Genomic DNA, 13722 nt, shown 5'->3' with positions numbered 1-13722 from the left:
GGGAGAATTGTCATCAGCTGACACTAATTAGCATAACGCAACGGACCAAAAGTATTACTAGAAAATATTCATATTCATGAAATCACAAGTGAAATATATTGAAACACAGCTTAGCCTTTTGTTAATCACCCTGTTATCTCAGAATTTGAAATAGTTTTCCAGCCAAAGCAAGACAAGCATTTGTGTAAGTTTATCGATAGCCTAGCATAGCATTATGCCTAGCTAGCATCAGGCAGCTTGGTCACAAATCAGAAAAGCAATCAAATTAACAACCAAACAAAGTGCACCACACTAAGTCCCATAAATGGAATAAGGTTAGGGCAAAACATTATACAAAAATCACAATTATAACATGCAGCATTTTATGAGAGGTTTTCTACATGGGACCACAATGGAGACCAGATTTTCCAAAATGTGTCAGACTTCTGGTATAAATCAAAGGTAAGTATCTCTAGGGGTAGAATGGCAAAAGCTTGAGAGCCACATTCTCTCAGAAGGTACTTCAAGTGTGTACCATAATAACAATATAATTTTTTTGGGCTAAGTAAACAAGGGTATTGAACAGACAGGATCAAACACAACGTTACAAACACAAATTCGTTGAAAAAGCGAATTCCAATAAGACTGGATTCTGCTACAGTACCAAATAACGTACATGAAGGTGCCAGTATCCTGTTTACATTTAAAACATAAATGTGATACATTAGAAAACATTCTGTGAAGGCGGACAGTTGTAAAGTAGGTTTTATTTAGTTGTATGGTTATGGAGGTGCATTTGGGGAAGACCCTTTTGCAGATAGAAGCCCACTCTTCCTCATCTAATGCATGTCCAATGTCTCAACGCATCATAGGATGAGGCACTTCTGTTCAATAAAATAGGATATACAGTTGAAGTCAGAAGTTTACATATACCTTAGCCAAATACATTTAAACTCAGTTTTTTCACAATTCCTGACATTTTAATCCTAGAAAAAATTCCCTGTCTTAGGTCAGTTAGGATCACCAGTTCAATTTAAGAATGTGAAATGTCAGAATAATAGTAGAGAATTTATTTTAGCTTATTTATTTCATCACATTCCCAGTAGGTCAGAAGTTTACATACACTCAATTAGTATTTGGTAGCGTTGCCTTTTAAATTGTTTAACTTGGGTCAAACGTTTTGGGTAGCCTTCCGCAAGCTTCCCACAATAAGTTGGGTGAATTTGGTCCATTCCTGCTGACAGAGCTGGTGTAACTGAGTCAGGTTTGTAGGCCTCCTTGCTCGCACATGCTTTTTCAGTTCTGGCCACACATTTTCTATAGGATTGCGGTCAGGGCTTTGTGATGGCCAGTCCAATACCTTGACTTTGTTGTCCTTAAGCCATTTTGCCACAACTTTGGAAGTATGCTTGGGGTCATTGTTCATTTGTCGATTTGGTTTTCTTTTTGCTCCAGATATATTTAGAGATTGGCATTCATTTTCTAAAAAATAACAGATGGCAGAGGATCTTTTGGAATAGCTAATTTAGCAGAGGAAGGATATTCATCCTGATGACATTAATTCTGCCAAAAAGAGTTTGGTAGGGTAGACCAGTTAACCAAGTCTTGTTTAATCTTTGTGTGCATATAATTTGCATTGAGCATGTCTTTATGATTTGGCGCTACATACAGTGCATTCGGGCCCCTTGACTTTTTTACCTTTTGTTATGTTACAGCCTTATTCTAAAATGGATTTAATTATTTTTTTTCGCCAATCTAATGACGACAATCCATAATGACAAAGCAAAAATGTTTTAAAAAATTGTATAATAGTTTGAAATGTATTAAAAATAAGAAACATATCTCTGGAGAGACCTGAAAGTAGCTTTGCAGCAACGCTTCCAACCTGATAGAGCTTGAGAGGATCTGCAGAGAAGAATAGGAGAAATTCCCCAAATACAGGTGTGCTAAGCTTGTAGCATCATAACCAAGAAGACTCGAGGCTGTAATCAATGCCAAAGATGCTTCAACAAAGTACTGCGTAAAGGGTCTGAATACTTATGTAAATGTGATATTACATTTTTATTTTATTAATTTGGAAAAACATCAACTTTTTTAAAAACTTTGTCATTATGGAGTATGGTGTATAGATAGAGTGGGGGGGGGGGGGGGGGGGGGGGGAAGAAACATTTTAATCGAAGTCTGTCACGTAATAACATTCAAGTCAAGGGGTTTGAATACTTTTTTGCGCTGTGTGTGTTTACAGTACCAGTCAAAGGTTTGGACACCTATACCATTTCCAGGGTTTTTCTTTATTTTTTACATTGTAGCACATGCTCCAAAAAATAAAGGGAACACTTAAATAACACATTCTAGATCTGAATGAATGAAATATTGGTATTAAATACTTTTTTCTTTACATAGTTGAATGTGCTGACAAAATCACACATTATCAATGGAAATCAAATTTATCAACCCATGGAGGTCTGGATTTGGAGTCACACTCAACATTTAAAGTGGAAAACCACACGACAGGCTGATCCAACTTTGATGTAATGTCCTTAAAACAAGTCAAAATGAGGCTCAGTAGTGTGTGTGGCCTCCATGTGCCTGTATGACCTCCCTACAACGCCTGGGCATGCTCCTGATGAGGTGGCGGATGGTCTTCTGAGGGATCTCCTCCCAGACCTGGACTAAAGGATCCGCCAACTCCTGGACAGTCTGTGGTGCAACGTGGCGTTGGTGGATGGAGTGAGACATGATGTCCCAGATGTGCTCAATTGGATTCAGGTCTGGGGAACGATCGGGCCAGTCCATAGCATCAATGCCTTCCTCTTGCAGGAACTGTTTACACACTCCAGCCACATTGCATTGTCTTGCATTAGGAGGAACCCAGGGCCAACCACACCAGCTTGTGGTCTCACAAGGGGTCTGAGGATCTCATCTCGGTACCTAATGGCAGTCAGGCTACCTCTGGCGAGCACATGGAGGGCTGTGCGGCCCCCCAAAGAAATGCCACCCCACACCATGACTGACTCACCGCCAAACCGGTCATGCTGGAAGATGTTTCAGGCAGCAAAACGTTCTCCACGGCGTCTCCAGACTCTGTCACGTGCTCAGTGTGAACCTGCTTTAATCTGTGAAGAGCACAGGGCGCCAGTGGCGAATTTGCCAATCTGGTGTTCTCTGGCAAATGCCAAATGTCCTGCACGGTGTTGGGCTGTAAGCACAAACCCCACCTGTGGACATCAGGCCCTCATACCACCCTCATGGAGTCATTTTCTGACCGTTTGAGCAGACGCATGCACATTTGTGGCCTGCTGGAGGTCATTTTGCAGGGTCTGGCAGTGCTCCTCCTGCTCCTCCTTGCACAAAGGCGGAGGTAGCGGCCCTGCTGCTGGGTTTTCCGTTTTTGATTTGTTAAAAAGGTTTGAAATATCCAATAAATGTCGTTCCACTTCATGATTGTGTCCCACTTGTTGTTGATTCTTCACAAAAAAATACAGTTTTATATCTTTATGTTTGAAGCCTGAAATGTGGCAAAAGGTCGCAAAGTTCAAGGGGGCCGAATACTTTCGCAAGGCACTGTGTATATTTATTTATTTATTTATTTATTTGAGATTCTTCAAATTATCCACCCTTTGCCTTGATGACAGCTTTATACACTCTTGGCATTCTCTCAACACAGCATTTCTCATGAAGCTGGGTAATCTGTATGCCAGTTATGTAACCTCAGCCTGGGCTGGGCCAGTGTGTGGGGAGGAAAGAAATCTGTGGCCTGGGGTAATTCCACAGGGAGGTCTGTGTGGAGGAGATGGGACATGCCTCAGGAACTGGGGTTACAGGCCAGGCGCTAACGTCACCATAACACTCGTTGCTTCACTCACAGAAAGGACATAACTACTGTAGTAGCCTACCATCTCCAAATGGTAGCTCGTTCTAGACTACTATATCGTTGCTTTCTGATACAATCCTCTAACTCCAATTTTGCCAATTTTCATTTGAAAGCAGTAACTCCCATCAATATACTCTGAACATTTCAAGACTAGGCCTAAGGTATTCAAAAAAGCTTCTGAAGTTTCATAATTGTATATTCATTAATGTGGAAAATATTATGTTTTGCGACGATATGCACCATTGGTCTCAGACTGTTGCTGCACCTAGAATGGTTTTAATCAGCCTTGTTCTTCTTGAATAGGCCTAAACAAACAAGTCTATTTCAATCAGCCGTGATTGATATCTGACTGCGACAATACACAGCCTATGTGCAAAAACACTCAAGTCCTCCGCCTCTCCACATCTCTTTCATAGAAAGCCTTTTCTTACTGTCACACCTGAATAGTGTTGGTGATCGTGTGCCTGTTGTGTAGGTGATGCTTTCCATGACGGCAGTAGCGCTATGACTACCCAGGATAATCTAGCCTAGTCCTTCCAGCTCTCAGTTGCAGTGTTTCCCTTACGATCTTTTACAGCAGCGTTTTAATAAATTATGAAAACGAATATGATGAGGTCACTTTTGGTGCCTTTTATTTATTTTTGACACCATATAAAATATAATTTTCCCTTTATCTACAAGCATTAGGCCATAACCTGTAACCCAAATCAAATGTTAATTGTGACGTGCCGAATACAACAGGTGTAGACTTTATCATGAAATACTTATTTATAAAGCAGTTAATAAAATATTTACTAACTGAAGTAAAACAATAAATAATAAAAAAGCATTAACACTGAGGCTATGTACAGGTACTGAGTCAATGTGCGGGGGTACAGGTTAGTCGAGGTAATTTACACATGTTGGTAGGGTTAAAGTGACTGCATAGAGGCAGTGTAAAAACGAATGGAGGGGTGGGTCCGGGTGGTCATTTTGATTAATTGTTTAGCAGTCTTATGGCTGTTAAGGAGCCTTTTGGACCTAGACTTAGCTCTCTGGTACAGCTACAACCACTAGGGTGGCTGGAGTTGGACAATTTTTAGTGCCTTCGACTGACACTGCCTAGTGTATAGGTCCTGGATGGCAGGAAGCTTGGCCCCAGTGATGTACTGGGCCGTACGTACTACCCTCTATAGCGCCTTACCGTCGGATGCCGAACAGTTGGCATACCGGGCGGTGATGCAAGCAATCAGGATGCTCTCGACAGTGCAACTGTAGTACTTTTTGAGGATCTGGGGACCCATGCCAAGTCTTTACAGTCTTAGGGGGAAAGGGTGGTGTTGTGCCCTCTTCACGAAAGTCTTGGTGTGTTTCGACCAAGACCCTTCTCCCCAGATTTGCTCAGGCGGCCAGCTCTAGGAAGAGCCTGGGTGGTTTCTAACTTCTTCCATTTAAGAATCATGGAGGCCACTGTGTTCTGGTACCCTTCCCCAGATCTGAGCTCTACGGGCAAGTCCTTTGACCTCATGGCTTGGTTTTTGCTCTGACATGCACTGTCAACTGTGGGACCTTTTATATGACTAGAGGTAGACTGATTTTATGATTTTTCAATACCGATTTTAATTGGAGGACCAAAAAAAAAAGCAGATTGCAATTAATGTGCATGTATGTGTAATAATTACAACAATACTCAATACAAACTGGTTGTTCAATATTCCCAGTTAAGAAGTTTTTGGTTGTAGTTTATAATAGGAATTATGAAACGTTGACTTTCTCTCCACCATTTGTATTTCATACACCTTTGACTATTGGATGTTCTAATAGGCACTTTAGGCTTTCAATACTAATCTCAGGAGTTGATAGGCTTGAAGTCATAAACAGCGTTGTGAATCAAGCATTGCTAAGAGCTGCTGGCAAACGCAGTAAAGTTTGAATGAATACTTACGAGCCTGCTGCTGCCTACCACCGTTCAGTCAGACTGCTCTATCAAATATCAAATCATAGACTTAATTATAATATAATAAACACAAATGCAAGCCTTTGGTCATTAATATGGTCAAATCCGGAAACTATAATTGAAATACGGAACCGTTCTGTTTTTTTATCGAACGGGTGGCAACCCTAAGTCTAAATATTGCTGTTACATTGTACATCCTTCAATGTTATGTCATAATTATATAAAATTCTGACAAATTAGTTTGCAACGAGCCAGGCGGCCCAAACTGTTGCATATACTCTGCTTAAGAGAAGTGACACAATTTCCCTAGTTAATATTGCCTGCTATCATGAATTTCTTTTAACTAAATATATGCAGATTTAAAAAAAAATATACCTGTGTATTGATTTTAAGAAAGGCATTGATGTTCATGGTTAGGTACATTCGTGCAACGATATCGCTTTTTTTGCGAATGAGCTTTTGTTAAATCATCCCCCGTTTGGCAAATTAGGCTGTGATTCGATGATTGATTAATTAACAGGCACCACATTGATTATCTAGCTTGTCCTGCGTTGCATATACACATGGTTGATATTACTAGGTTGACTAGTGTTTATGTGAAGATTGATTTGTTTTTTTTATAAGATAAGTTTAATGCTAGCTAGCAATTTACCATGGCTCCTTGCTGCACTTGTGTAACAAGTGGTCAGCCTGCCACTCAATTTCCTCGTGGAATGCAATGTAATGTAATACTCACAAGACATGTCACTCATTGAGCACGTTTGGGATGCTCTGGATCGAGGTGTACGACTGCGTGTTCGGGTTCCCGCTAATATCCAGCAACTAAGCACAGCTATTGAAGACTGGGACAACATTCCACAGGCCACAATGAACAGCCTGATAAACTCTATGTGAACGAGATGTCATGCTGCATGAGGCAAATGGGGGTCACAACAGATTCCTGACTGGTTTTCTGATCCACGCCACTACCTTTTTTTAAGGTATCTGTGACCAACTGATGCATATCTGTATTCCCAGTCATGTGAAACCCATAGATTTAGGGTGTAATGAATTTATTTAAATTGACTGATTTCTTTATGAACTGTATGTCTGTAAAGGATTTGAAATTGAATGAATTACTGTTCAATTGTGCAGGAATATTTGTGAAAGCGTAATAAACATTATTCCAAGTGATTCCGTGACCGTAAATCCACTTCACCAACTGTAGTTCAATAACTGTAGGTGAAAAAAATAAATGTTTTTTCAAACTCAAGGTGTTATGTCATAGCTCAGACCACATTCTTTCTGCCGAGATCTTTGAATCTTAATTCGGAGCAGAGCTTTTTGGAAGAAGTTTTTTTATTTTTTACCCTAATTCTGTTACCAAACTTTGCATCTGCACAGTTCTTCCAGTAAATGTGTTTTTGACATTTGTGTGACTTGTTCAAAGTGGTTAAACTTTTGAAATCAATGTTTTTTGTTTGGAAGACATTTTATCAAGTCAAAGCGTAAATCCGTTATTGTGGATTTACCCGATTTCATGTCCACTCATCCTGCCTGTGTTTTATGCAGGGATGTGGTCCCACGCCATGACAGTACAAGACTACCAGGATCTCATAGACAGAGGATGGAGACGGTAAGTCAGACTCTGAGCTTTATAATCTCACACACTGTTTTCCTCCAGGCCAGTAGTCTCTACACGTTGTGACACAGCAGCATAGCCCTCCATGTTTAACATATTTTTGGGTGTACAACATTGCCACATTGCTTATCTGTAGTTGTGTGTGTATATACATTCCTTATCTGTAGTAGTCTAAATGCCCACTGCATATGTTCATTTGTTATTCTTCCTTGTCTGTTACTTCTACAGAAGCGGGAAGTATGTTTACAAGCCCATCATGAACAAGACCTGCTGTCCACAGTACACCATCAGGTAAACAGAGCCTATTATCAAAAAGACTCGCATCAACCTAGCTAAAACTGGGGTCGTATTCATTAGTGCTGATGGGTTCTGACGTGTAAACTTGAAATATTCATGTTACCGAGGGAGAGGGGGAAATGCAGAACATCCGGTACCCTATCCGGTATCCTATGGAAAGGAGAAGTGCCACAGTCAGGTTTCAGTTGTTGGGTTGTGATTTTAAATACTTGCTACACCAGAAGTGAATGGTTATCTGTAGGAGGAATGTATTTGGTGAGCCAGGGGCTTGAAATGTTACTAAGTAAGGGAAAGGCAGTCACATAGTTGCGGTTACTGATAAGGGTAGATAGCTTTGGATTAGTGAAGAATGGGTGCTGAGGTCCGGTCACATTAAGGGAGAAGGAACAGTTTACTCGCATCACTTAACTTTCTTCCCTAGCAATAAAGATGTAATGTGTAGAGAAAAGGAGGAGACTCCGCCTATAAAGTCGGGTGTAAATGCTTGTGGTGGGGGGGAACATGTCTTTGTCTGTTCAGCTGTCTGGCCCATTGGGTGAATAAACTTAGAACTTTTCCTCGTTATCCATTTTTAGTTTACTGTATTACAGTGCTGCACACCTTAGCAAAATGCACAAATGTTTTCCAATAAACAGAAGCAAGAGTTCCTTATTTGACACGTTTGGGTAGTCCCACCCTATTTCAATCTGTTTTGTTTGATGCCTAATGAACATGACCCAGTTGACCCTTTACTCAGTTAGAAGCCATATACTAATGGTTCACTAACACACTAATACATGGTTTGTAGGTGTCATGCCTTGAACTTTCAGCCATCTAAAACCCACAAGAAGATCCTGAAGAAGATGAGCAAGTTTCTGTCTAAAGGGGAGATGCCAACGGAACAAGGCGATGGTGAGAGGAAATTTGCTTTCGTGAAATACTAATGCTAATACTGTCTTTAGTAAGCGACACATCGATTACATGTGGTAGGCTGCTCTGTTCTAGGGATGGGCATGAGTACTCAAACCAAGTACTCCTCATTGCAGATCGTGGGCAGGGGTCAATGTGTGCAAAGTTGGGTGATATATCAAATTAATTCATATGTATGTTTTTGCGCAATATTCCCCAATGTCTATATTGCAAGAATTGCAGTTTTGCTCTTTTTATTTTTTTGGAGGTTTTGTCTGTTTTATTCTCGTATTTTTGGTCTTGTCTCTTTCTCTCCTGTGCACCTCCCCACTTACACCAGATGCATGTCTTTGCCCTAACGGTGGGAGTCGTTGTCCCAAAGGCAGGCGACAAGCTTAGGTCCAAAATAAGCCTGTATAAACGTATTGATCTTATTTTTGACATTTTTGCTTTTGCTTCTTCCTCTATTGTTTACGCACACCAAGTCCCTCCCCCTGCCTCATCACATCTTCCTCTGACAAGTGATTTCTACTCGCTATTTGAGGTTTAGCACGTGGGCTTGATGTTTCTATAGCCTAATATGCCTGCTATTGCTAAGAAGTTAGTAATTATTTGTGAATGTGCATGGTTCTAGTTACATTAAAAAAAAGGGGCATTTTCATAGACTTGAAAGCCAGGTCAGTGGCTATTGCAAAAATAATACAATTATTAGTGGGTCTTGTGGTTGTGGAAGGCATATATTTTAGGCATATATTTTATTGGTCACATACACTTTTGGCAGATGTTATTGCGGGTGTAGTGAAACTCTTGTGTTTCTTGCTCCTACAGTGCAGTAATGCCTAACAAGTGGTTGTTGTCCTTGATGATATTTTTGGCCTTCCTGTGACATCGGGTGCTGTAGGTGTCCTGGAGGGCAGGTAGTTTGTCCCTGGTGATGCATTGAGCAGACCGCACCACCCTCTGGTGGGCAGAACACACCCACCGAGAATGAGAGCCCACAGTCCTTGGTAGGTGGCACTGTGTTGTCCTCAAAGCAGGCGAAAAAGGTGTTTAGCTTATCCGGAAGCAAGACATCGGTGGCTGGTTTTCCCTTTGTAGTCCTTGATTGTCTGTAGACCCTGCCACAAGTCTTGTCTGAGCTGTAGAATTGCCACTCCACAGTCTCTGTACTGACATTTTGCCTGTTTGATTGCCTTGCGGAGGGAATAACTACGCTGTTTGTATTTGGCAATATTCCCGGTCACCTTGCCATGGTAAAATGCAGTGGTTCACGCTTTCAGCTTTGAGCAAATGCTGCCATCTATCCACGGTTTTTGCTTTTGGTAGGTTTTAATAGTCACTGTGGGTACAACATCTCCTATACACTTCCTGATGAACTCGGTCACCATATCCGCGTAGTCAGTGATATTATTTTGAGGCTGTCCGGAACATATCCCATTCCGCGTGATCAAAACATTCTTGAAGCATGGATTCCGATTGGTCAGACCAGTGTTGAGTAGTCACTAGCATGGGTACTTCATGTTTCAGTTTCTGCCTAAAGGGAGGCGCAAAATGGACTCGTGATCAGGTTTGCCGAAGTGAGGGTAATTTGGGCCTCGTAGGCATTTCGAAAAGTTGAGTAGCAGTGGTCCAATATTTTCTCGGAGTGAGTTCTACAGTCAATGTTCTGGTAGGACTTTGGGAGCCCCCGCCCTGAACTGAGAACCCAACTGGCTGTTCGGACTCAGATATCCCGAGAGAGCCGTGTTTCCGTTACAACGTTACAATCCCGGAATTCTCTCTGGAAGGAGATCATCGGCCAGAGCTCGTCAACTGTATTATCCAGAGACTGAACGTTTGCGAGTAATGCACTTGGAAGCGGCGGGTGGTGTGCTTTCCTCCTCTCCGAATACCTCTTCTCCGCCAGCGGTATTTTGTGAACAGCCTCTTGAATCAGTTGAATTGCCCTGAGGGGTACGAACAAAGGATCCAATTCAGGAAAGTCATATTCCTGGTTGGGAATGCTGGTGAGTTACGACTGCTCTGATATCTAAAAGTTATTTCCGGTTGAATGTAATAATACTTTTTCTTGGCTGTTAATGTAAGAAGTAACACAAACTAAATACTGCGAAGTTGCTTAGGCGCTAGAAGCACGGCTGCCCTGTCTGTCGGCGCCATTAACCCATCCTGAATTCATTAGATTATTGCTGACTGTTTGAAATGCAGTGTATTTGACATTTTAATTGTGCAACTATTATTTAGATGGCATTTTTTTTCTTGGTGTTGTGAATCGCCCATAAAAGTTTGACTTTTTTCTTTTTTTCTCATTTATTGCCCAGCCATAACAACAATGACAAAGTGCATAAGTGGTCACTCAATAGTAATCTTGTTGTCCCTCATTTGTTTGCATTTCTGTCCACCACTTGGTCTTCTATCCCTCAACCCTGATCCATTATTCTCTCTGCATCGATGCCTACCTGTCCACTCAAAACGTCTTAGAGAGTTCAGAGGTTTCTAATCTTGGTAAAGACACCATGGCTAGATGCATAACTGTAATTTATTTTAATTAACTTAAATCTGAACCAAAAAAAGTATGTTAATTGAATATCAGGGATATCAACACTATCCACATGTTTCAATGCAAACCAGGCTTAATAGGACCATACTGGGCTTAATTGGAACAAGAGTGATTTATGAGGAAAAATACAAAATATTTTGTGTATAATATACGCAATAGACTACAATATTATGCAAAGTTAGTATTGAACAATATTTGTTTATTCCAATTCTGTGTAGTTAGTGATATTTGTGCTGCTGTACCCTTTCACACCCCCCCCCCCCCCCCCCCCCCCCCAACATTCCGCTGAAAAGGCAGCGTGGGAAATTCAGAAATATTTTTTTGAAATATTTATTTTTCACACATTAACAAGTCCAATGCAGCAAATGAAAGAAACATAATTGTTCATCTACCCATCGTGTATATTTGTTAGATCACCACCAAATCCAAAAAAACACACACCCATTTTCCCCAGCCAAAGATAGAGTAACAAAAGCAGAATTAGAGATAAAATGAATCACTAACCTTTGATAATCTTCATCAGATGACACTCATATGACATGTTACACAGTGCATTTATGTTTTGTTCAATAATATGCATAGTTATATCCACAAATCTCGGTTTACATTGGTGCCATGTTCAGAATTGCCTCCAAAATATCCAGAGTAATTACAGAGAGCCACGTCATATAACAGAAATACTCATCATAAACTTTGACGAAAGATACATGTTTTACATATAATTAAAGATACACTGGTTGTTAATGCAACCGCTGTGTCAGATTGCAAAAAAATATATATATAATTGTTACGAAAAAAGCATACCATGCAATAATCTGAGACGGCGCTCAGAAGAAAATATATTTTTCCGCCATGTTGGAGTCAACAGAAATACGAAATTACATCATAAATATTCCTTTACATTTGATCTTTCATCAGAATGCAGTGCAAGGAATCCTAGTTCCGCAATAAATTGTTGTTTTGTTCCATAATGTCCATTACTAGTGTCCAATTAGCTTATTTTGCTAACACGTTTAGTTCACATGTCCAAAAGCTGGCGCTGGTCCAGGCGAACTCGGAAGAAAACTTCAAAAAGTTATATTCCAGGTCGAATAAACTCAATCTTCAGGATGTTATTATCATATATATCCAATAACGTTCCAACCGGAGCATTCGTTTTTGTCTACAGAGTAATGGAACGCAAGGCGATATAATGACTACTGTGCGTAACCAGGAACTGGCATTCTGCCAGACCAATGACTCAAATAGCTGCCATCCGGTCCCACATCACACTAAGGGCTTCATTCCACGTTCTACTGACTGTTGACATCTAGTGGAAGGCGTAGGCAGTGCGAACAGATCCATATCTTATTTGGATGTGAATAGGCGATGAGTTGAAAATCAACCAGCCCCAGAATTTCCACTTCCTGTTTGGAAATTTGCCTGCCCTATGACTTCTGGTATACTCAGACATTCAAACAGTTTTAAAAACTTCAGAGTGTTTTCTATTCAATAATAATATGCATATATTAGCATCTGGGACAGAGTAGGAGGCAGTTCACTATGGGCACGGAAAGTGAAAATGCTGCCCCATATCCCTAAAAGGTTACACTTACGGGATGCTATTTTTTTGTAAATTTGACATTTATGTAACAATATAACAGTAAAATAAGAAAATGCATTTAAAAATGTTCCACAGCTGTCTAACTTTAATAATTAAACATCTGATTGGCTTAGAGTAAATACTTGTCTACATAACCAGATTAATTGTTTGAAATATTTAACCGCAGAAAAGGTTTATTTGTTTTATTTGAATCTAAAGATGGAAGTGGGCTTAATGGGTATGGGGGCTTAAAAGGTATGCTTATCCTATTTAATCAAGATATGGCATTTTCATTTTTTTCCCTTCAAATGTTACATTCTTTACTTTGACATTAGAATATTTTTGTGTAGATCATTGTCAAAAAAAAGATCATCCATTTTAGTCCCACTTTGGAACACAACAAAATGTGGAAAAAGTCAAGGGATGTGAAGGTTTTCTGAAGGCACTGTATTTAAAATTGCACTTGTTTTCGTAATTGAAATCATAATGAAAGCAATGGTTTAGAAATGACAAAGATTCTCGCATTATTCTTTACTCTAACATCATTTAACTGGACTATTTGAACAGTGAAATTATTTCAAATGCCCATTCCTACTCTGTATTAGCCTGGTTAAACCAGACTGAACACTCAGAACAAGTGAAAATGCTGAGTGTTCTGTCTGGTTTAGCCAGGCTAACTTTTTACATTCAGACCTCATTGTAGTACATTATTAATACCTACTGATTGTGTATCAGTACTAACTGACTGGCTTTGTGCTGTTCAGGGGAGCCCATGGACTCGCTGTGTGAGGAGGGAGGACTGCACGGCCCTGTTAAAGTCTGTCACTCTGAGGTGGCGAGTCCTGTGGTCACAGCCATTCTGACTGAGGAGGGAGACACCACACCAGCCGAGTTTGAAACCGCTAGAAAAGACCCAGTGTCTATTCCAGACGGGAGAGGACCAGAAACAACCCCCAAACCGGGTAAGTCTAAAGGCAGGAAATCAAGA

General features: G+C 40.5%; 1 protein-coding gene across 5 annotated transcripts in view; it reads left to right on the top strand.

Moving 5' to 3' along the window:
- Positions 1-13722, top strand: part of LOC110532479 (arginyl-tRNA--protein transferase 1) — a 181452-nt gene that overhangs the window by 6477 nt on the left and 161253 nt on the right. For all 5 annotated transcript variants that reach the window (XM_036980814.1, XM_036980807.1, XM_036980801.1 and 2 more), the window contains exons 2-5: positions 7341-7404; positions 7639-7701; positions 8495-8598; positions 13499-13696. In XM_036980814.1, the coding sequence (XP_036836709.1) occupies positions 7341-7404; positions 7639-7701; positions 8495-8598; positions 13499-13696 (429 nt within the window). The remainder of the gene's footprint in view (positions 1-7340; positions 7405-7638; positions 7702-8494; positions 8599-13498; positions 13697-13722) is intronic.

Source organism: Oncorhynchus mykiss, chromosome 1 (genome assembly GCF_013265735.2).
Source record: "Oncorhynchus mykiss isolate Arlee chromosome 1, USDA_OmykA_1.1, whole genome shotgun sequence".
In the NCBI taxonomy this organism is placed as follows: Eukaryota; Metazoa; Chordata; class Actinopteri; order Salmoniformes; family Salmonidae; genus Oncorhynchus; species Oncorhynchus mykiss.
This window is presented reverse-complemented; position numbering and strand designations above follow the sequence as displayed.